This window comes from Onychomys torridus, chromosome 16 (genome assembly GCF_903995425.1).
Source record: "Onychomys torridus chromosome 16, mOncTor1.1, whole genome shotgun sequence".
Classification (NCBI taxonomy): domain Eukaryota; kingdom Metazoa; phylum Chordata; class Mammalia; order Rodentia; family Cricetidae; genus Onychomys; species Onychomys torridus.
In genome coordinates this window covers 32,313,209-32,335,533 of record NC_050458.1, presented here as the reverse complement: position 1 = coordinate 32,335,533, position 22,325 = coordinate 32,313,209, and the positions used below count along the sequence as shown (strand labels likewise).

At 35.2% G+C, this 22,325-nt stretch overlaps 1 protein-coding gene across 6 annotated transcripts in view; it reads right to left on the bottom strand.

Annotated features, from left to right (window-relative positions):
* Positions 1 to 22,325, bottom strand: part of Phf20l1 (PHD finger protein 20 like 1) — a 69,612-nt gene that overhangs the window by 27,798 nt on the left and 19,489 nt on the right. For 2 of the 6 annotated variants that reach the window (XM_036208167.1, XM_036208168.1), the window contains exons 5-12: positions 19,925 to 20,013; positions 19,617 to 19,694; positions 15,033 to 15,246; positions 14,388 to 14,513; positions 9,527 to 9,609; positions 5,867 to 6,116; positions 3,656 to 3,844; positions 3,199 to 3,408 (exon numbers count right to left, since the gene is read on the bottom strand). In XM_036208167.1, the coding sequence (XP_036064060.1) occupies positions 3,199 to 3,408; positions 3,656 to 3,844; positions 5,867 to 6,116; positions 9,527 to 9,609; positions 14,388 to 14,513; positions 15,033 to 15,246; positions 19,617 to 19,694; positions 19,925 to 20,013 (1,239 nt within the window). Of the gene's footprint in view, positions 1 to 3,198; positions 3,409 to 3,655; positions 3,845 to 5,866; positions 6,117 to 7,525; positions 9,610 to 14,387; positions 14,514 to 15,032; positions 15,247 to 19,616; positions 19,695 to 19,924; positions 20,014 to 22,325 lie in introns of those variants that run through there. The other 4 variants (XM_036208169.1, XM_036208170.1, XM_036208171.1 and 1 more) reach the window with 2 other exon arrangements.

Genomic DNA, 22,325 nt, shown 5'->3' with positions numbered 1-22,325 from the left:
TAAAACAAATGAACTCAATTTAAAATAAAAATAACAGTATAAATTGCATTATTTTCCTCAAAAAGAAAATTCAAGAGCCATAAAAAGAATGAAATCTTACCTTATCCCATTCACATACTGTGTGCACACTGTTCATGATCATGTACATACTAACTTTTGGTAACTAACTTAAAACCATGTATTTACTTGTTTTTAAGCAACTACCTAGTCTGTACTTTCTGAGGTAGTAAGACCAGCCTAAATGTGGGTAACACCATTTCATGGATTGGGTCTTGGATTGACGTAAAAGGAGAAAGCAAGCAGAGCATTAGTGTTCATCAATCTGTTTCCTGACTGTGAATGTGATATGATGAGCTGTTTCATGCTCCTGCCATTTTGACTTTTCATTTTGTATTCCCTAGAACTATAAGCCAAAATAAACCTTTCTCTTTAAAAAAAACAAAAACAAAAACTGCTGAGCACTGTGCTCTTAAAATGTTAAGCTCACTTACATACATAACAATAAGATCATTACAGTTACACAAACAGATCTACAAATACAGTGCATGAAAATCTAAACTTTTCACTCTCTTTGAATATTGTCTTGTTATTTTCAATTTCTGTGGAAAGGAGGACATAAATGAGAGACAAAGAAGGACTTGGTATCCAGTGCAAATCTAGCCCTGTATGTATCCCCAAACAGAAAAACTAGAGCTCCTTTCACCAAAACAGAAAACAGCCAACCAAAATTAGCCACAGCCCACTATCACAGAGCTGTGCTAATGCCCACTACCAAAGTTGCACAATGTTAATTACATGCAAATGGATCTTAACTGCCCAGGACTGAACACTGACCAATCAGGATCACCCACATTTACATGGCAGGAATTACCTAGTAACAAATACACACAATGTGACTTATGCTAACCCAACAAAGACCCTTCTAAAATGGACAACCCCTCCCACTTTCCCAACCCTCCTGGCCTTTGTTGCACACAGTGGTTCTATTACTGCCATGTCCACTGCTCTTTGTTGTATGCTGAAGAAACCTGATTCTTTCTATACTTATATAAAGGATGAATCCTTTACCAACTTAACTGACATCCCACCAAACTCTCCAAATAGTTATTGCTAACATTTTAAAAGAGAAGACAATGGTTGTGCCTTCCCGCTACCCTTGTATAATTCAACATTATGAACAAAAACAAGAATGACCTCTCCAAGGGAGTCGACCATATAGCTACAAATTTGCCAGAAATTTAAAGGGAAAACAAACAAACAGCTAAAACAAATAAAAGAGGACCAAGTTAATCTCCTAGTTTGAAGCAAATCATCTGGACAAAGGATTTTGGTGTACAAACACTGCTTTGATGTTTAGAATATACAATATGGTTGACATTTTTTTAAAGATTTTGTGTGTGTGTGTGTGTGTGTGTGTGTGTGTGTGTGTTTGTGTGTGTGTTTTGCCTGCATGTCGATGTATCACATGTGTACAATAGCCTTAAGAGGTCAGAAGAGGGAGTGAGGTTACAGATGATTGTGAGCTGTCATGTGTTTGCTGGGGATCAAACCCAAGGTTCTCCGGAAGAACAACCAGTGCTCTTAACTATCAGGCCATCACTCCAGCTGTACAATACACTATTTATGACATGTACTTATATTGATCTGTATTTCAGTCTTATTACAAGCAATGCAAATATGGATTTTAAGGAACATACAAATATCTTCACATACACATCAAACAATCGTTTTTCCAGTAGGTACATGTTATGATGACATCAATATCATTCTCATATATTGAGTGCAGTGAGGAGTTACAGACTGTTAAATAAAAGTGCAGGAGATCTTTACCAGGAAAACTTCCTCGAAAAGTCAATGATAATTATTCAGGAATCTTGTGAGAAAGGAGAAAGTATACTGCATTCCTCTAAGATCAGGTTTAGATGACTGTTCAAAGACAACAGATCAAATCTGAGCAATCAAAGACAATCTCTGAAAACCCACAAATTTTCAGATGTGAGCGTTTTTAAAATTTTTTTAAATAAGGAAACACTATCATGCATAAACCAATTTAAATCTTTACAGGTAAATGGAATTGTAAGTAATTATGTACTTGAGAGTACTAACATTACAACTTTGAAAGAAAGAACAAGGTAAAGCCAGCAGATTAAATTAAGCTACTGATATTATTATTTTAGTGTGTAGCATGGACAGAACAGAGCAAGCTATATTTTGGCTTCATCCAAGAAGCTGATGCTACATTCTTTGGGGAAGACGTTAAACACAATTATTGCCAACACATTTGACTACTTTATATTTGTCTCCTGATTTAACTTGACTCTAATCTTTCGTCAGCCAGTTCCAAATTAATAATTTATGAGGAAGAAGACAATTAAAAAGTACTATTTGACTTCTGAAAATTATATATATGTGTGTGTATATATATACTTCTTATGAAACTACAAAATTATAAAATTTCTATATAAAATGTTGCAACTATACATAAAAAATATGAACCATGTCAGATTTAAAAGATCAACTTAATGAAAAGATTACCACCAAGGTTTTCAGATCATATACAATAACATCACCTAAAAATGAACTAAACGTGGTTGCTTTTATAGACTGGAGCCCCTAAAAATTTTTATAATAAATTATATTCAGAAAGGATATTCTGTCTCCAAATATGGACTTACACTTATGACACAGGTAATTCAATTCAATTCAATCTAGATTCCATTTAGACTTAATTAAATTCTACTGACACCTGTAAACCTAAGAACTCATCTGAAGTATCTTTTTGCTTCATGAATAAGAATTTCTGCAGTTTTAACTAATAATTTCTAATAGTAAAAGTAAGTATTTCATATAATTTATTTCTTCTTGTTTTGAGGCAGAGTCTTGCTTTGCAGCCTTAGCTGGCCTAAAACTTGCTAGGTTGACCCAGCTTGGTAGCTAGAATTTGCAAGTTCCAGGTACAGCAACACCACACATTACACACATACATTAAAAAAAAGAAAAAGAGGGGGAAAAAGAATGAAGGAAGAAGAAAATGATAAGAAGCATGTCTAGGAAATGGTGGAAACGGTCACACAAAGAATTTTAGAACAGAAAAACTCCATCTAAAAACAAATACTACCTAAAAGTCCTTTGAAGAGGGATATGATATTAATTCAAAAATCAAAATATTTACTCCAGACTTAAGTAGAACTTCCTTACCAGTGGCCGCTGAAGCTCCTTTTACATCACTCACTGCTTTGGAGGAGGGATTTGCAAACAACTGTGTCTCCTCCTTTTCTTCCCTGGAACATTCACCACCAGGAGAGGAGGAATCTGGAGCTCGAGGTGCTGGGACTTCTGAACCACAACTTAAATCAAGAGGGAGACAGGGTCCCAGCTTCTGGAGTGACGTAAGTGCAATAGCAGCAACTATATAAAATGAAAAGGAAAAGAAAACCACAATATTAACACAGAGGAAATGGCTCGGTTCAGATCAATGCGTATCAGTGGTATTTATGCAGTGCCTGGCAAAAAGGCACCAGATAGGTATCTGTAGAATTCGTGAACTGCTTATATGTCCAAGAAACATTAAGAAGAAAACTCAAATGCTCAAATAATTGTTGTTAGATAGTATCTTCCTTTACATTTGGTTCTATAGGAAATCAATATACATTACCCTCTGGTACTGAAGACTCTTGCTGATTCTGAGAACTGATGGAGAATATTTTCCCATCAGTGGCTGAAGAGGAAGAAGAAAGCTTTTCTAGAGAATCATCAGGCATGGGTAAGGTGGCTAACCGCTGAGATCTTCTTCTCCGCTCACTATGCTTGCAAGGTCTAGGGGGATTCACAGGCTGTGGAGGACCTAGAAAAAGATCTTCAATGTTCACGAAGCAGATACATACCAGGATCATCTTATAATATTTAAGGAGATAAGCGGGGGGGAAATGAGCCATATTCTGCCCTCTGATGCTCTATTAGATAACCACAAGAAATGAAACGTTCCAGGGGCAATCAAAGGCAAAAAAATGTGCCCTCTTCACAAAAAAAAAGTTAATCAGAACTTCTAAAAACTAAAACCTACTAGAACTCAAAGACAGTTATGTGGAACATTAATTTCCAGTAGCTCTCCCCAAGTGTGAGACTGGAGTTAGCTCTCTAACTGTGGATTCTTGTGTCAACTGCCATTTTGCCTCCAGGAATGTAGTCTCTTTATAAGCAAAAATGGGGGAGGCAGGTGGAGGGAGATAGGAAGGGAAGGAGCAGGGAGAGAAACACTCTTTTGGTACATAGCAAATGAGGCACTCTAAAGGGAAAGGCAGGCAGGGGCACAGGTGACAGCTCTTACATACATTCTACAGTTGGTGCTTGGCTTTCTTCCCTTCCCCAGGTGAAGCTACCATAAATAACCTACCCCATCCTTACTCTCCCGCATGGACTTTTACAGCTAGAAATCAAGGGCCTGATTCATTCAAAAAATTGAACACAAACAAACCAATGTGCTTATTATGGCCAAATTAGATTGTAATTAGTATGACACTATTCTTGCCCTTAAATATTTTCATTTGTTCAAACAACTAATTTTATCATTTATTTGTCTTCTAGAAGTGTTAACACAAATGTTTGGACGATTCTTTAAGGCTTGAGGGGTCCTTTTTTACCTTTGGACTATGAATCTGCTGAATTATATAGTAGGTAGGATTGTATAGAGTAATATATTACTGTGAAGTCAGGCAGAAGTATTTTAAAGGAGCTGATGTTTTGAGTATTTAAGGATAATCAACAATGAAAAGCAATGAAAAAAAGACAAGATGATGGGGAAAAAAATCAAAAGACAAATGTAACTTTTACAATACTGTGGTTGTATTAATATATACAACAACTTTAAGATAAAATGCTTATTGGTTTTGTGATAATCTAATGACTACTACTGACGTTCTTTTATAATGAAGTTTCAGAGAAAGGAATTTTCTATTCCCTTTGATTCTGCTTATTCATTCAAAAAATTAAGGCTTGATCAAAATTTGAAATATGTGGTTTAATGATAAATGTGAGAACTGTATGAAAAACAGATTAGTATGTTTACCAAAGCCCTCCAAATGCCAATATCATTATTCTGGAAGACAATATAGAATGGTTCATTAGGAAATATGCCATCCTTATTTCCTGACTACAACACTAATTTATTTGTTGAATAAAGGAGCCAAACGAAAATGTCACCTGGCTAGTGATGCTCCAGATAACTGTTTCAAATACTAAACTGGGGTCAACATAAACCTTACCTTTATCTAGCCAAATTCATGTTGAATAAAAAGAGAGAGAGAGAGAAACTTTTAAAAGTCTAGCACTTGCAATGTTAGTACTCAGCAGTCACATCTTTATAACCAAGGAGACATTCTCCTTTCACAGAGTGAGACTGGGTTCAGAGCTGCCTTGTTAACCTAAGAATAAATAAATAAAGCACACTCAGAGAACTACAGACAAAAGGAGATGCCTCCTACCTGGCCACAGGAGGAGTGAGGAGTTATGTAAAAACATCCACTAAGGGTCCTTTTGTATTTCATTTTGTTTCCAGGGGGTATTTTGTTTGTTTGTTTTTTTGTAATGAATCAGGCCTTGTATTATTAGTTGAAGAGATTGAAACTACAGTGGGATTTGTGTCATTCAATGGCAGGGCTTCTTAAGGAGCAGTACAGACTTGGAACAGTAAAGCAGTACAAAAATGTCCATGATTTCTACTTTTGAATTAGTTTTGAGCTTTCTCTGTCATAACCACTTAACTTTTGAGTTTTCAAAAAGCAACTTCATAAAAAACAATATAACTACAACAAAACTGCTTTGAATCTATCTTATAGGATAGGTAACTATTTGTAAAGTCTGTGCTCACTAGTTTTATTTATCACTGAAGAAAGCTGAGATACAAGCGTCAAATCCTTGGCTTGTATTAATTCTGGGGCAAGTGGTGACTTAGGGGTTTTTATACACCCAGAAGACTCTCCAGATTCATGTTTGCATTTCTTGCTGCGAGCCTTCCCTGAAGACAAAGTTGAGGATAACAGTGCAGGTTTCTGAGTGTTGGCAGAACTGCTAATGACAGCTTCATTTTTTTTCTGACTTTGAGGTTTAGGTGAAATCGCCTGAATAAATAATAAAAAATTGATATTTTTATTTTGGTTTCTTCATTTTTCTTCTTGTATTCTATTTTTGATTGTTATGCAACTTTAGTATCGAAAAACATTGTTAAGCAACATATAACAGTTCTATAACAAATGAAAAACCAAAAAGAACCCCACAAATTATTAACTAAAAGTTGAATAGGCTGTCTTTAAAGGGATACTGTCAACTATGAGTCTATGTTTTTAATGCTCATGAAATTCTTTCAATATTAAATATCCTATTGGAAAACCTTTTTCAGTATTAATGTGAAACTTGCTCTCTTCTGAAACTGGAATTGTCAATGGTATTAATAACAGCTAGGTAAATGAAGAAAGTATTTCAGATTTTAGAATGCTGAAGGAATACATTCAACCTTTTGCCTTTTAGAAGAGTTTTTATAGTTTCTGTTATCAAGTATGTGGCTGTCTTAGTAGACAGTTTCCCTTTAAAGAAAGATCTCAACAGGAAAACAATGACCAAATTAACAAAACATTATCTTTAACTCCTTTTAGTGCTGAAAGCTAGTTTCATAAGCAAAATGCATCATGAAATCAGAGCCACCAGCAGTAGAGTTAAAAGACTAAAAAACAATACAGAACAAGCAACAACTACAACCACAACATAAAAGAGATAAAGTGTAAGTTAAAACATTGGATTTAAAAACAAAATACGTCGCATTCTTAGATGAGTTTTTACCTTATTCCTGCCAACTGACACTTTTAAAAAAATTAGAACTTTTGTCAGTTCTTTCATAAAGAACATATTATTAATGTGGCATTAAAATTCCCTGCACATGTAGAAATAAGTGTGAAAGTATCTACTGTTAAAGTCAACAGAAAGTAGCCACATTGGATCCACATTCTGTCATACTGGGATGCATACATTGGTTTTCTTGCTGATATCTGACAGCAAAACATGAGATACAAACTCCTAAAAATTGATATTATGGTAAGCCACTATAACTAGTGAAGTCACTAGTCCTATGAATAACATGCCTGTCCCCAAGAAATGGTTTAACTTCCATGTATTTGGGGAAGGGGGATGATCATTGAATCTGTAGTCTTCAGTTTTCTAGAATATAAAAGATCATTGTTTAGGGGCCAAATAATTCTGTTCTCATTAAAATAAAAAATACTCAGATTTTGGTGGGGGTATTATATATTAGATATTAAACGTGGCCTCCCTGAATGTTCTATAGACGGCATACTAGGCACCTGACATAAAAGGCCCTGTGTCACGTGTCCCATTCATTCAACTTCCATTTTCTACTCTTGAATTTCTCCACTATACATGTGTGCAAGTGTAACTATCATTTGAAAAAGAACTCCATGACTGGAAAGTATTCCTAAGCTTATCAGAAAAGGTGTTGCCAGGAAAGTAATTAGAGCCATTACTTGTAAATAAACAATTTTATTGTTCATCTTCACATATGTGAGAGACATCACTACAGCATCCATTACTCTTGAGTTACAAAGTTATAAAACAAGATTTTAAAACTTAAATTAATAACTTGGTAAGGTGCTTAACTTCTAAACAAGGACAAATTAACATATTTAAACCTTACTGAATTATTATGCATCAAATGCAATTTTTATCCAAAAGTAAATATAACATGACATTTCCCTAATACAATTAAGTAATCGATAACTAATAATCTGATAAAGGGGTTCAAGATCACAGTTTGAATCTATAACTCCATTAGAACAGCAAATTGTGGCTGTAAATTGTGGCTGTAGACCTGTTATCAATCTGTCATAACTGGTATTGTAACTCCTTAGGACAACAGAAGTCAGCAACAAATCATTTCCGTCTCTGGCTGATACCAACTGAGATAGTTAAGAGCTTTATAACTCGGCTTTTTCGCTTAGAAGCAAGGCTAACATATAGCATAAAAATGAAGAGTTTGGTTACAAAACATTTTCACATTGAAATCAACCTGAATGACAAAATAAAAGAGGGAACAGCATGATGCTCCTTAAACTCTAGAACAGTTTACAAAGGTTCCATTAATTACTATTGGTCTCTGTTACAAAACTGGCAAGGACTTTCAAAAGTTTTGAAATATGCAAGTACTAATAGCCGAGTTGCTCTAATTTCCTTTTAAAACTGATTCTCTGAACTGGTTACTGACGTCTAAACTAACTTCCACATATAATAAGTAATTTTCACAATTACATTTACCTCATAGATTATGTGTAATGAAAGATTGACATTGTAATGAATTTTCCAGAAATGTTTTATTACCCAAGTCCCTGATATGTTGCATTCTGAGTATATTGTAATAGTTGTAGGAGTACAAAATATTGTATCTGGGACCTTGAATATAGTCATACACAGTAAAAAGTTATTTAAAATTTGGTTGGTATACTGACAATAACGGCAAAGATTTAACCGTTTGATGCTGATAGAAAACCAGAAAGTATGAGTCACTGACATTATTGATCAATTTAAAAGACCACTGACTTAATACAACATTAATGGAGGCACCCAAACAATGTACTGCTTTCAAATCAGGCCTGAATAAACACTGAAAAACTCAATACAATATCAATTAAATTTGGGCTATTCTTTAAAACACATATAGAGAAGAGAAAAGATACTCATTTTAAAGTCTTCTTTATTAGGCTACTAATAAAGAAAATTAAGATAATGCAAAAAGGATATATTGAAACTACATTAAGGCTCAGATTTTAAAACAGGAGAACCAAAGAAATCCAGTTATGGCTATTATTGTATTCGTACAGTGCCTAAGTAGTTAAGCCCTTAGAGGATGGAAAAGCATGCACAGCTCAATTATGTACAGGTATTGTGGGAATTCAAAGGTAGCCACGGCCAATTCTAGCAACCGTAACCTTTAGTTTTAAATTTCTCTATTAGGTGGTTTAAGACAGACTCTTAAAAGGTTTTTAAATTCTCTTTTTATTGTAGTTATTAAAATATACATCCTAGCAAAAATGTATGGCTCATTGATCAATTCATAAAACACAGTCTAACAACACCAACTGTTACAATATAAAAGAAACTTCTTATAAAAGAAGTTTAATTAGATGTCAAAAAACCCTGTTTATACTCACAAATGAAAAGTATTTGTGTAAGGGTCTTTTTGAAAGCTAAAGGTGTCCAGCTGGAAGCTCATACCCTGGGATGCCTGTCTCTAAGCCTTCTAATTTTGGAGACAATGGCTTTAATATCAGTCTATGGAAAACATAAGCTAATGAAGTCCATATTTTATCTGCATACTCAGGAGAAGGCAGAGTTAAAAATCTATCATCAATGAGTCAGTGCTCTATTCCCATATCTGATCAGAGGGACAACTGCAATCACGTAGGTACTACAGCTCCGAGACCATTCCAGTGGGACCGTGAAACAATCAAATGCTACCATTTCATACCTGCTCCAGGACTGGAGCTGTTGCATGGCAGGCTTCTTGTTTTTCAGCACCATCCACCCCAACAGCTTTGGATGCCAACAAACCTTGAGAGAATTGTACAGAAATGGTTTGTTAGAAAACATAATAATTTCACCATAATAAACTTCTAAAATTTTAGCAGATGAAATTTTCCATATATGGGAAGTATTTTCAAATGCTAACTTTCAAAACTGTAAACACACTTAATAGTGAAGTCAAGAGACTGAGTCAATATTTGAGAGTTGTTCACAGACTTGAGTAAGGTTTTTTTTTTTTTAAAATATTACTTTTGAGAAACTTAAATACATACTTATTTTGGGGAAAAATTTCTGGCATCAAAGTCCACATTAAGACGGCTTATATTGCTAAGACTCATAAAACAGAGTACAGTATCATTCTTTCATCTTATTACTTTTTAAAGAATATTCCTAAATTTTAATGTCAACCTAAAGTCTTTAATGTAAGCTTTGTGCATTTGTAGTAATGCTCATTTATGTCTTATTTTCTTGCAAAAGTTTCAAAATCACTTCCTGGACCCATTTTATATGAAAGGGAAAGACTGTGCAGGTCATTTGAACACCTGGCCTGACAGCTGCATTCTACAAATGACGACAAAATGGGGAGTTCTATCACTAACACCTAATGTTAGAAGACCGAATCCTTATTTATGATATAGTTACTTTGAAAAACATCAAAATTCTGTCTTCATTAATAAAGGCATTTCATTGGATACAATTATTTGCTCTTTCAGTCAATATCTTCCATGAAAGCAGGTTTATCAAGACTTTAAAATGACAAGTATTTGGCTTTATGGCTACTTTGTTCAGAGGAGGAAACATGTATAACAAGTGATAACAAGAGTAAACACTTTTATTACTGAAACTGTTAACATAGGAGAGAAAAGGTTCCCTGACAGAGAGCTACTACTCACAAGGCAACGTGGCCTTTCTCAAGTAACTACCCCATAGGTGTTAAGTAACCTGATGGGAACACACTTATTCACATGACCTCCCTAAAGTAGTAAGACAGACAAATATTATTACATCAGGCAGAAAGCACACTGGCTGTACTGGAAAGTTGAATATCTATAGCTGAGTCTGAAACAAAGCAGCCCAGTAGAAACAATGATTTTGATACATCAGTGACTGATATTCCACCTACTTTGAGACAACAATCTATACAGCTTCTTCCTGTCCCACAACAAATGTAGATTTAAGTGAGAAAGAAAGACATATAAACTATTTTATGAAGTTTTTAACCCACAAATTCAATCTTAATTACATTGTAAACGTTTTATATGAACACCAAAGATGTAGTATAGAATATTTCCTTAACATTTAAAACAACATTTGTTTTGTTTTGTATTTCTTTTCCAGCTAACGTTCTTAAGAATCAATGAGTTACTGAAGATTTGTTAAACAATACAGAATCAAGGTCTTTTTATGTGAGCAAATGAACAGAAGTTCTATTTTTTAAAGCTATTCAAACATGACAAATATTTGCCATTCAGTATATTAAATAATTATACCTTACTTACTTCATTTCATAGAAGTGATAGCATTCTATCACATCTATGATAAGAGATAAGATGAATTACAAGCTCAAATTTCAGAATATGGTAGAAGTTGTAAAAGAAACAAGACAATCCATCCAAATCTATTACAATAGTATCGATTGATTAAAAAGCTATTTCTATGTAATTGTTGGGAACAAAAAGGAAAGCCTTTTAATGTGGCCACAGACAATAACAAAGTACTTATAACAAACTCCTTAAAATTTGACTTGAAAATAAACTGGTATCTAGAGAATTCAAAAGCTCCAAATATACACAAAACTTTGCATGCTTGACATGTATATCAACTTTAAAAAGAATTACTAAGCATAAACAAAAGGGGACAAATGACAGAATAGGCACTTGAAGAGGAGATTATACTTCTGCCTACAAAGAAAGTCCAAAACCAGTTATCTTTCCCTGCCAATTCAAAGAAGAAATTTAATATCCAAAGTAAATGAGAATTTGAATAAAATAGACACAAATGAAATTAATTTTAATTACTACAAATACTTATTATCAGTACATTACAAACAGGCCTTGCTGCAGAAAAGTAACTTAAAGAATACATGATACAGCATCAAGACATTAACCAGTTGGTAGAAGTAGAATATCAAATCATCATGAATCCTACCAGCAAACAAAGTCACTTCATAATAATCTACTTCACTGAGAAACAGGAGGCCAGAGCTCCCTGGAACACAAAGGGGAGACTGCTCAAAGAACAAAGTGGTCAAAATCTTGACCAACTTTATGTGTCACTAGTCAATTTAATCTCAGGAATTTTTTAAATATTCAAATTCCCTGACATTGCACAAGCATTTCTTACTTCCAGCAACACCTACAGTGATTAGAGTACACTGCATTCTATGAATTATTCTTTATTATTTTACTCTGTGCACAGTTGCTATTTTCAAGTCTACTAAAACTCATTTTGCTTGCAACTTGTTTCTAAAGTTATGGATTCTGGCTTTCAGAGCAAAACTATCTACCTTAAATGAACATACACACACCATATGATAGAACTGTCAATACGACACAGTACATATTCAAAATCAATAATAACCAAGGAGAACGCAGACATATACAGAATCCAACTACAATTTTCCTAATTGTAACTTTGTAAAGCTCATCATTTTATCTTTCTCTATACAGCAATCAGATTAGAGTCACCATAGGATAAATATGAAGGGAAGGAAAGCAAAACAGTGACTCATCACAGACCTACACTTAATTCAGTTGCTGGCTCACTGATCTTCAGCCAGAACTATTTTAAAAAACAGTGGAATGAGAGGAAAGTAAACAAGAATGAACTGTTCTGATTCTTGCCCATTTCTCTCTAGTAAAGGAAAGAGACACATGAACTTGCTAAGTTTGAAATACAGCAAAATTCCCACATGACTCATATTTTACACTAGTCCTGACTTCTTTTCATGGATCACAAGTTACATTTATTTTCCACAAGGAAACCCACAGTTAGCCTACTGAAGACAATCTTAACATCTACTGTCTTTTTGCATGGCATATTTGTGACATGAAATCAAAAGCAGAAGCAGAGATGAACTGCTAAAAGGATGGTGATACATTTAAACCTTCTGAGTAAATAATGGGAAAAGATCCTAACGGCTTCATATGGGTAAGACCTTATGTGTTAATCTTGTTGCTAACTATCGTATTGGAAATTCCTATGGAAAACAGAAGAAAAATTCCCTTCACAGAAGGACCAAAGTGTTACTAAGCAGCCAGGATTACAGTCTGAGGCACAAGGTAAATGGTTCTTTTACCCTTACTACTGTCTCTTCAAGGCTATGCAGAGATAATGCATCACTATGAACTCAGCTGACCTCTTGTTTAGTTTTATTTCTTTAACTGTTGAGCTTGCCCCTCCCATTAAGGCATTTAGAAGCAGGCATATGTGAAAGCATATTGGCTGAAACTAAAAGCAGGTTATGTGGCTGAAGGAGGAAAACCCATCATGCTGGGAAGCTGGTAATTAGCTGTATCCTGTCAGCGGCCTTTCCGTCTTCCTCGGTCTTGAATCCTCCAACAGTGCAGTTTCAATCTTTTTCTCACAGGAGAGAGAAGCAGCGTTGCACTCTGCTCTGCAAGTAGCACTGAGTTCTGTATTTTAAGCCACAAGTTGACAGCAGAACAATCAATTTAGACAAGATTATGGCCTTGTCCAAGGCTAACAGTTTCTAAAGAAAAGGTTTTAACGGGTGAAGTGATATGAGGTATTTCCTGTCCTGAAGGCAAAAACAAGCCATATCAGAGAAATCCATGAAAGTACTATAAACAAATGGAACAAGCCTGATCCCCTCAGTGCTCAAAGCAATCAAACCCTCAATGAGCCCTGTGATTGAGCAGTTCACAAGAGCCCTCTGCTCCAGCCATCTTTCAGTAGCTCTCCTCTTTGGAAAACAGACACAACCATACTTCATATTTATTTCCGGACCTGACAAAGAAGCTAATCTTCTTCAAAGTATTTAAAAGAATGCCAAAAAAGGTTTATTCAGTTTTATTAGACCAAAGGCCCTTGAAAATATTTTGTTCTTAAAAATCAGATGTCTGAATCATATTTAAGCTTTCCTTTGAAGTGTACTTTAAAATGAATTGTGATCAGGTTTCATTTAAATTCTAGAAACACCTATGGCTGACAGCCTAGAAGTGTCAAGTGCAGCATCACTGGCCTCGGATGTAGCACTTCAATTGGCTCTTCTGTGAGCACGAGCCTGGCTAGGGTTGTCTGTATTTTCATCATGCCCACACTGCTATATGCAGAATATGCTCCCTTACAAGAAGGTACTCTAGAGACCAACTTCAAGAAAAAAGCAGCAAATAACAAATGAGTCAGGAACTTCATTTACCCAGATATCCATATTTTTACTACAAATGGCTCCATTCTTAAGCCTTGTTATTTATAAGACTGTTTGTATGCAAAAATACTGAAAACCATAGAAATGAAGCCACCACAAGTTGATAAATGCAGATAAGCCATTCTGACAGAAACTATTCTTACCATGGAAGTGATTTCAAGACTACAGACTCTTATAACCCTTGAGCTGATTGATCCTCACAACATCCCTGTGAGGTAGGTAGGAAATACATGGTGATTTTCACATTTTATAACAGACAAAGCTGACAGTGTTGAGAGATGTTTACTTTGAAGAACCATAAAGTAATCAACTCATTCCACTGAGCCAAAAGATCCATTTTCCTTTATTAAAAAGAAGCTACTCTACTACAACTCCCTTAGCCTCCCCCACCTCCAAAAGAATCATTGTAGTTTACCAGTAATCTTGTTAAGTCGTGCTCTCTTTGCCTGAAATGAGTTGCCTTGGTTATTTTTCCTCTTGTTTGTTAATATGCTCTCAGGCTGTGGAAAGACGATCTTTGGAACGCTGTCTATGTGAAGTCCTACTTTTAACAGAACACATACATGAGAATTTGTCTGGAATCTAAATCAAGACATACAATTAATAGATAGCAAACTAGTAAAAGTGCTTTGTTTATTACTTTTTTTTTAATCTAGTACTTCATTATGACTTAAATAACACCAATCCCTCTGGATTGATACAACAGAAATAAAAGACCCCTGAGTAGTTATTCTTGAAGGAAAACCTGAAGAGAACAACTTCTTTTATGCAGCACACTGAAATAGCATAACACCTTTAAAACTTAAACCAAAAATTTCAAGCAAAAACCTACTAACAAATATCAAATGATTTATACTCAAGAATATTAAAGGATCTAATGTCAGTGTTTGACAGTATCTTCAGAATTATGTATGAGATAATATATTCGGTCACCTAACTAAGCTAGGAGCAGAAAATTTAATCCTAAATTCAAAATTACATGTAAGCAAAGGATTTGGTGTTATTTGCTACCTCAGTTTACCTGTGTCACAAGAAAGGAAAATAAGGATATTTTTTGTACCAAACGGTTCACTAGATGTGGGTAGCTCCTCCTTCTTCTCGGTCTCTGTTGTGGCTATGCAAGTTGAAGTTTCTACCTTCTTGGAAGGGACTTTAAACCATTTTCCCCCATCTCTCTCTTTCTCTTTATTGCTGTTAGCACTGGTGCGAGGTTTAGTCACTGTTTTACTCTTCGCTGCAGCTGCAGCAGCTGCTTTGACTAAAGCAATCCAGTCCTCCAAAGGAAAACATAAAACATGAAGTATTAAAATTCCAACTTTAGCTTCACTAATGAATAAAACTATGTATGACATCTTGACAGTTACACTTGCACACGTAAAAATAAGGCTAACTATATTTATGTGGCAGATTATCAGCATGACTGAGTTTTTAGTTTAATAAACTAATGGTTGGCTGAACTGAAAACCCACCTAAAAGATGAAAAAATATTCAGCAGCATATAGTTCTTGGATATGTTTTTATATAATTAAATAAAAACAACTTATAAATCTTATAGACAATTTGGAACTCTATTATGACATGTGATTTCATTGTTTTAGAGTTAAAAGTGGTATTTCTTCTCTTTCCCATAATACAGTGGATAACATAAGAAGAGAATTACATTAAACTCTTATGAGTACTGAGAGAAGTGCTTTACTACTGACCAAGCTACTGTTTCTTTTGAAGAAGCACATGCCATTCAATTAATGGTTAATTTCTTAGAAATCAAACTATGAGTTACCTTTTAAATATTTAAACTTTAGGAGCAATTTAGCACATCTTCATAATACTAAGATACATAATTTACTAAGAAAATTTGTTAGTTGCTAATTTTTTTAAATGTATTTACTCTGTGTGTATGTCAGGGTGAGGGACACACATGCCCTGGAACACATGTGGTAAAAATCTGTGCAAGTCCTTCCACCACGTGGGTTCCTGGTATCAAACTCAGCTCAAACTCAGGACAGACTTGGCCACAAGTGCCTTTACTTGCTGCACCATCTCCCTGGACATGAATGAATGAATCTCAGTATTTCATTTGTAACTCAAAATTCTTTATTGTGAAAGTGTAACACAGTGTAAAGAAGCATAAAGAGGTGCTATATTGAATTTCAGTAAGAAGAATGTTTTTAAATAAACATTTGTAATGTGTCCACAGAGTTAATCTTCCACTCATGCAACTAAGCACTGTCTAAGTGGACAATAAAGTTCATTGAACATGAATAGTTCCTATTATAAGCAACCGCAATGATTTTACAACAAAAATGAATTTAATTCATGCATTGCTTGAATGAACTTAAACACTACTGCTAACAAAAAATTAAACACTATTTAAACAAAAAATATAGGTGCTAGCTAGTCACCTTTGAAAGTACTTGGTGAAGATAAACAGACCATCGTAAACAAACAACAAATGCATCTTTAGCTATTCTTCACCTCCATCATTGAAATGATTTACCTAACAAGCTTTTTTGGAGGGCCCATTTTCTAGTGAATGTCCCATAAGACAAGCCTGGTATCCGTCTAACACTAAAACACAATAGCTGATAAAAGGGAAAGGGCTAGTCAAGAAATTTACAAGGCAATCAAATTAACCCCAAGACAGTATGGCAGGGAAGGAATAGGCAAGGAAGACCAGAAGTTCAAAGTTATCCTCAGCTATGTAGGAAATCAAGGACAACCAAGACTACACAAGACCATCTTTAAAGAGAAAAGAAGAAAGGGTGATGTGACAGGACACGGAGAAATAAAAATACCTTGGGAGAACAGAAGAGACTATTCTGACTGAAAAGAAGTACTAATGAGAGACCTCAGAGATAAGGGCAGAGGAGCTGGTCTCTAGAGACAAGGAGAATTAGTTGGAAAATTGGACAGCTAGAAAGGGGAAACCAGTCGTCCCAACAAGATGTAAGACATCAGCAAAGGCAAAGAAGGCAGTGTGGGTGGGAATCAATGTGGCAGGACTTGGGTGAAGAGGAAGTAGCCGGGGCTGCTCTAACTGCAGGTTGAGCTTTGAGGCTCCCGATGAAGTAGTGCGGAGACAAAGGCCAGCAGCAGTGGAGACCACACCAGCAGCTCTATGCAGAATGGATGTAAGTTTACAGACTTAGTGAGAGAAGGGAGTGTGACTCTAGGTTCCACACTTCAGTTGTTTTTTGGTTTGTTTTTTGGAGTTGTCAGAGAAATGTCTGACAAGGTTAGGGTCATTTCCATCTCAAATAATTTTCTACCTTCAAAAAAGACACAGCGGAAGGAGTATCATTGTGGCTTTCAAATTTTAAATAGTTTAAAATGCTTTTTAAGCATAAGTTTGTTAATCATGGCCAACATTACAGCCATGTCATTAAATACCTCCAGTGTTCTTCCTTTGAACTTTTACATAGGAAAGCTTCACTGTCAAAAACAACTGAGGATGTTTTTCCATTAATCAGAACCAATGACATACTCGAAATGTTTTGTAGCCTGTACAATAGAGCAGTGCATTAACAACACATGCACTTTTGAAATCAGAAGGTTTGAGTCAGAAGTCACTCTGCAAGTAATGGCAGAATGAAACTATCCATTAGTTATTCAATTCCCTAAGTTCTGACTTTCTCATTATAAGGTTAAAAATATCAACCATGCATATATGAAAAAGATCTACTAACACCAATAAAACAACAGATGCAAATTATCAGGAAGGAGAATGGCAAGGGATTTTTATAAGCCATGTATAAGCTAATCTTCAGTGCATTTCAATACATGCCTCAGTCTCTCACCCTGCAGGTACTGCTGCTATGCTTAATAATGGTAGAACATCAGGGAGAACAGCAAGTAGTAAGATAGGATTGCACTGAGTTTGAGAACTGATCTCCATCCTCGGAAACATCCTAACTATCTCATAACTACAGATCAACACTACCACCATTTCACTCAGTTATATGAAAGAAGACAGAGATAGGGACAGGGCATCTTAGTTTGAACAGTCAATACGTCTACCATAATATCCCCCAGTGGAGAACAATGTCTACAAACAAGCACAAAAAGGCCACAGCTTACACTTCAACAAAAGCATTTCCAAAAGCTCTCTGAAAGGTCAAGCTATCTTCAGAATATAATTAGAGGTGGAATACAATGAACCAACTGTCCCAAAGTTAAGAATAATTGCATTAGGATTTTTATTTAAGCTTAAGAAAACAATTCCAGAAGTTAATATATATATAATTGCTACTAATGTCTCTTCTTACACAAGTCTTCTTACACAGGGTTTAGGGGAGAAGTTTTCTACTATGCATTTATTCAGTGTACAGAATAATTCTCTGCCAAGTTAGTAAAAGATGCTTTATTTTATATATTCATAAAAGGGATCTCAAACTACTTACTCTAGAAAAAAAGATCTTAGCCTTGTCTAATTACCTGATTTATCATATTTCCTAGATGAGATAAACACCTAATTGGGGAAAAACTCATAAAATAACATATAAAAATACTTAGTAAATACTTTTAATATGCATATAATTAAGAATTAGAAGGGAAAATTAAAAATTAAAAGGGAGTATGTTGCAATCAAGTACTCTTTAAGTAGTTTTGTATTTTGACATTTATCTTAAGGTTAATGCACATCATGGTATGACTAAATACTTCCAAACACGACATCCACAAGTCTAATATCTACAACCTGTAATTCAACCACAAACCAAACTATCTCAATGCCCTACTTCAAAAGTTTCAAAGTAAAATACGAGTGTCATTTCATGACATCTGAATAACTACAGTTAAAGAATCACAGTATTAAAGCAAAAGAAGAAATTGATTTAAAGTTATGTAGCAAGCTATGCTCCCAATAGCTTAATCAATCTTCCTATTCAGTAACCAAAAAGGACACCATTGGGATGCTTAAAAATGTCTTATCAATGCAAATGCACAGGAGGACACAAAGTGATTTACTGGTTGAAAGCATTTCCACTTTAAATTGCATTTAACTATATGTAACTAATCATTTCAGAAGCAACCACATTTTCCAGATTACTCAAAAATAATCATTCTAAACATGGAATTAGACATTTGCAGACCATAAATGCTCATGCCTAACTGAAACTAACCATGTAATTTTTAACACGCTTCAAGATAACATTTTTGCTACATGGTATGGAACAAATAGGGAACATATTTTCACATTAGACATTTTCATAGATTACTTTCAAGTTCTTAAATTAATTGTAGGTCCAGGTGCTGAAAATCCCAAATAACAGCAGAACACGAAAGCAAATAGTTTTTGTTTCTAATGGCACCTTCTCTCCAATGATTGAGGAAGCATATTCAGCAAATGGAACATGGTTTTAAGCTCAATCCCAGATTCTCCTTCAAATGCTCACCATTCATTCCTGCTTTGAGCAGTAAAAGCATAGAATGTACTGCTTCCATTTTGCTATTTAGAGAGCCCTACCTGAAACAGCCTACAGAGTGTCAGGTAAGCGCCTTTTAAGGAAGGTGAATAACTATGATTTGTGGAAGGAAAGAAGAAGATAAGAAACTTATGTAAAATTTCATATTAAAAATTAGCTTTCTAAATAAGACTCTATAGCAGATAAAACAAAACAAAATTTAAAAGCAAAAAGGCACTTACCTCACTTCCCATAGACTGGTTACACGATCCAGCTGGGTCGATAGGACAACACCAGCTTAGTGGATGCTGGGATTTCACCTGGAACAGAAACTAGTGACCTATAACTTTAGCAGGTCTAAAACCAAAGAAGCAAAATCAAGTGTATAATTTATTTTACAGTCTAAGCTTCTCTTTCTTGCTGCTATTTGGGGCTCTCAGCACATAACCCTACAATTAGTTCATTTAATAAAATATATACGTATGTATGTTGATCAAACACCATTCAGGAAGATATCCCTTAAGTAGCCAGGAATACTGAACACTCTTACCTGCCCCTTAGCATCCTCAGGCATGGCTTTAATGTGCATTCTTTTTAAACAACGGATTACTCCATCATAAAACTGAACTGTGAATGTTCCTGAAATAGGAGCAGTTAGAATAATTAGAAAGTACCATGCAATGTTATAGCAGCACTTGGAATCTAACAGTGGTATTGTGTAAAAAGATGCTCTGTTATTGCACTAACACGGGCACAGTCTCCTATAAGTACTCCATTGAGTTACAAATATATTTTCTCTCTTGATCTTTAAACAAGTGTGAACTAGTATTTCCCTTAAAATATGCACAAATTAAGTCCAGATAACTTAGCTGTATGTAACTTTAATCTTTACTGAAGAATTTTGAAATTTATTGTGTAAAGACATAAATATTCTTAGACTATCTCATAAAAACAAAACCTTTATTTACAAGAACAGTATCTCCACAGGAATGATCATTGGTTCTCTTCAAAAGTTACTTTTAAAGTAAGTAACAGAGAGAAAGCTCTGATATATGATAAAGATCATTTTTCAGGGAGATTTATAACAGTGTTAAAGTGGCAAAAAGAATATTCTCACATGTGAAACTTAAGCTAGAAAATAATTTAGAAAGCATCAAGATGGAAGTTGTTTGCAGTTCAACATGACCAACTTGAGAAGCTGAGGATGGCAAGTGAGTGACACTCATCTCAGTGGCAGTATAGCCATTTCTACCATGCTGTGTAGCCAGCTGGGCCTTTCCCTTCCTGCATCTGTCTACTTGGAGGTCTTGAAGCAATTCACTTTCTGTAGTAGAGCTCATGCCATCAAGTCAATATAAAACAGGGTTACTAGAAAAAGCAGTGTACATTTCACACTTATGGAAAAATAGAACACTACTTTAAGTAGATACCTGGCCTTTACAAAAGAAGCACAAACAAGAATTGTGTTCATTATTATCAACAGGTATGAAGCTGACTCCAAAGCCAATGGCATATATGTAAAAAGATTTTTCTTTTTTTTTCATCTGAAAATCACATTGATTTCATATTTTCATATAATTAATATAATTCTACAAATGTTGCAAAGTTCTAAACCTACAGTAGAACTTAAGAAACAAATATCAAGTGAGCAGTAGGGATGTAAAGACAATTGCAAAATGTTAAGAATGCCAAACTGTGTACATACCCTGCACTATCATCATTCCTGCAACTTTCTTCAATCCCCCTCCACATGGCACTCCTGGGCAGCCCAGGTTGTTTGTATAGGCACTGGCAGGGCCTGTTCCTCCAGCCCTTGCTCAGGCTATTTCCTCATTTGGATGCCTCCCCATGTCTCTTAACTGCACCTAACTCTAACCACTTTCCCATGACCATTCTTAAGCCGAAAACATCTAACTACTCTAGCCCATATTTCCTAGTCTTCTTTCATCACTCTTTTATTCTTTGAAAATGTTATACATGGATATAATGTATCTTAATCACATCCATTCCCCAACTACTTTCCACCTCAGACCCCACCCCCATAACTTAATTAACTTCATGTCCTTTTTTTTTTAATAACCCATCGAATCTAATTACTCCTGCCTATGTGTGTGGGTGCAGGCTGCTGGGGAGAAAGTCATCAATGGCCTTACCCTACATGCTACAATACTGACCTACTTGGACACGATGTGCTCCTTAGTGCAACAGTGGCAAGGCTACCCCAGGGGTGGGGTGACTAACCACTGCTCTCTTGATTGGCTTTGAGGCTCGTCCACAGGTTCAGGCCTGGTACTATAAACATGGTCAAGATTTATACCTAGCAGTCAGGCTCACGGGGGAACATTCTGACTTTGTTTGTAAACTGACTTTGAAATATTGATGTTTATATTCATAGCTTTGTAGTGCTCTGTCTTCACTTGTGTAAACTTTATCACAAATATCTAAATGTCCACATTAGCTAGCTTCATTTTGCTTTTACAATGAACTGGGGTTTTTCTCCTACTCCCATCTGTTTTTCCCCCACCTTTGGAAGAAAGATGCAAACTCATGCACCATGTAGAACATATAGAAATCAAAATTAGTTCTTCTAGTGGCGAGTTAAAAACACTATAAATATTTCAGTAAAGACTCCTAGAACTACTGCAGAAATGGCAGTAATCATAGTACCAGTAGCATCACATCTCTATTAATGTAAACTTAATTTTCCGTTTTAAAACCTGTGGATAAATAGGATAAACAAGGACAGCGGTTTGTTTGAGTATAGTGTGTATGTTTGTGTATATACAACTGCAAAACACATCCATAGGAATTATGGCAAGTCCTAAAGTGCTCCATACTCAGCACAGCTGATCATAATTACAGAGTAGTATGTGCTTTTACTTTGTCTGGTTTGGGCTGGATCTTAAGGAAACAGATCATTAGTTCTTTCTGTCCATACTGCTACTGACCAC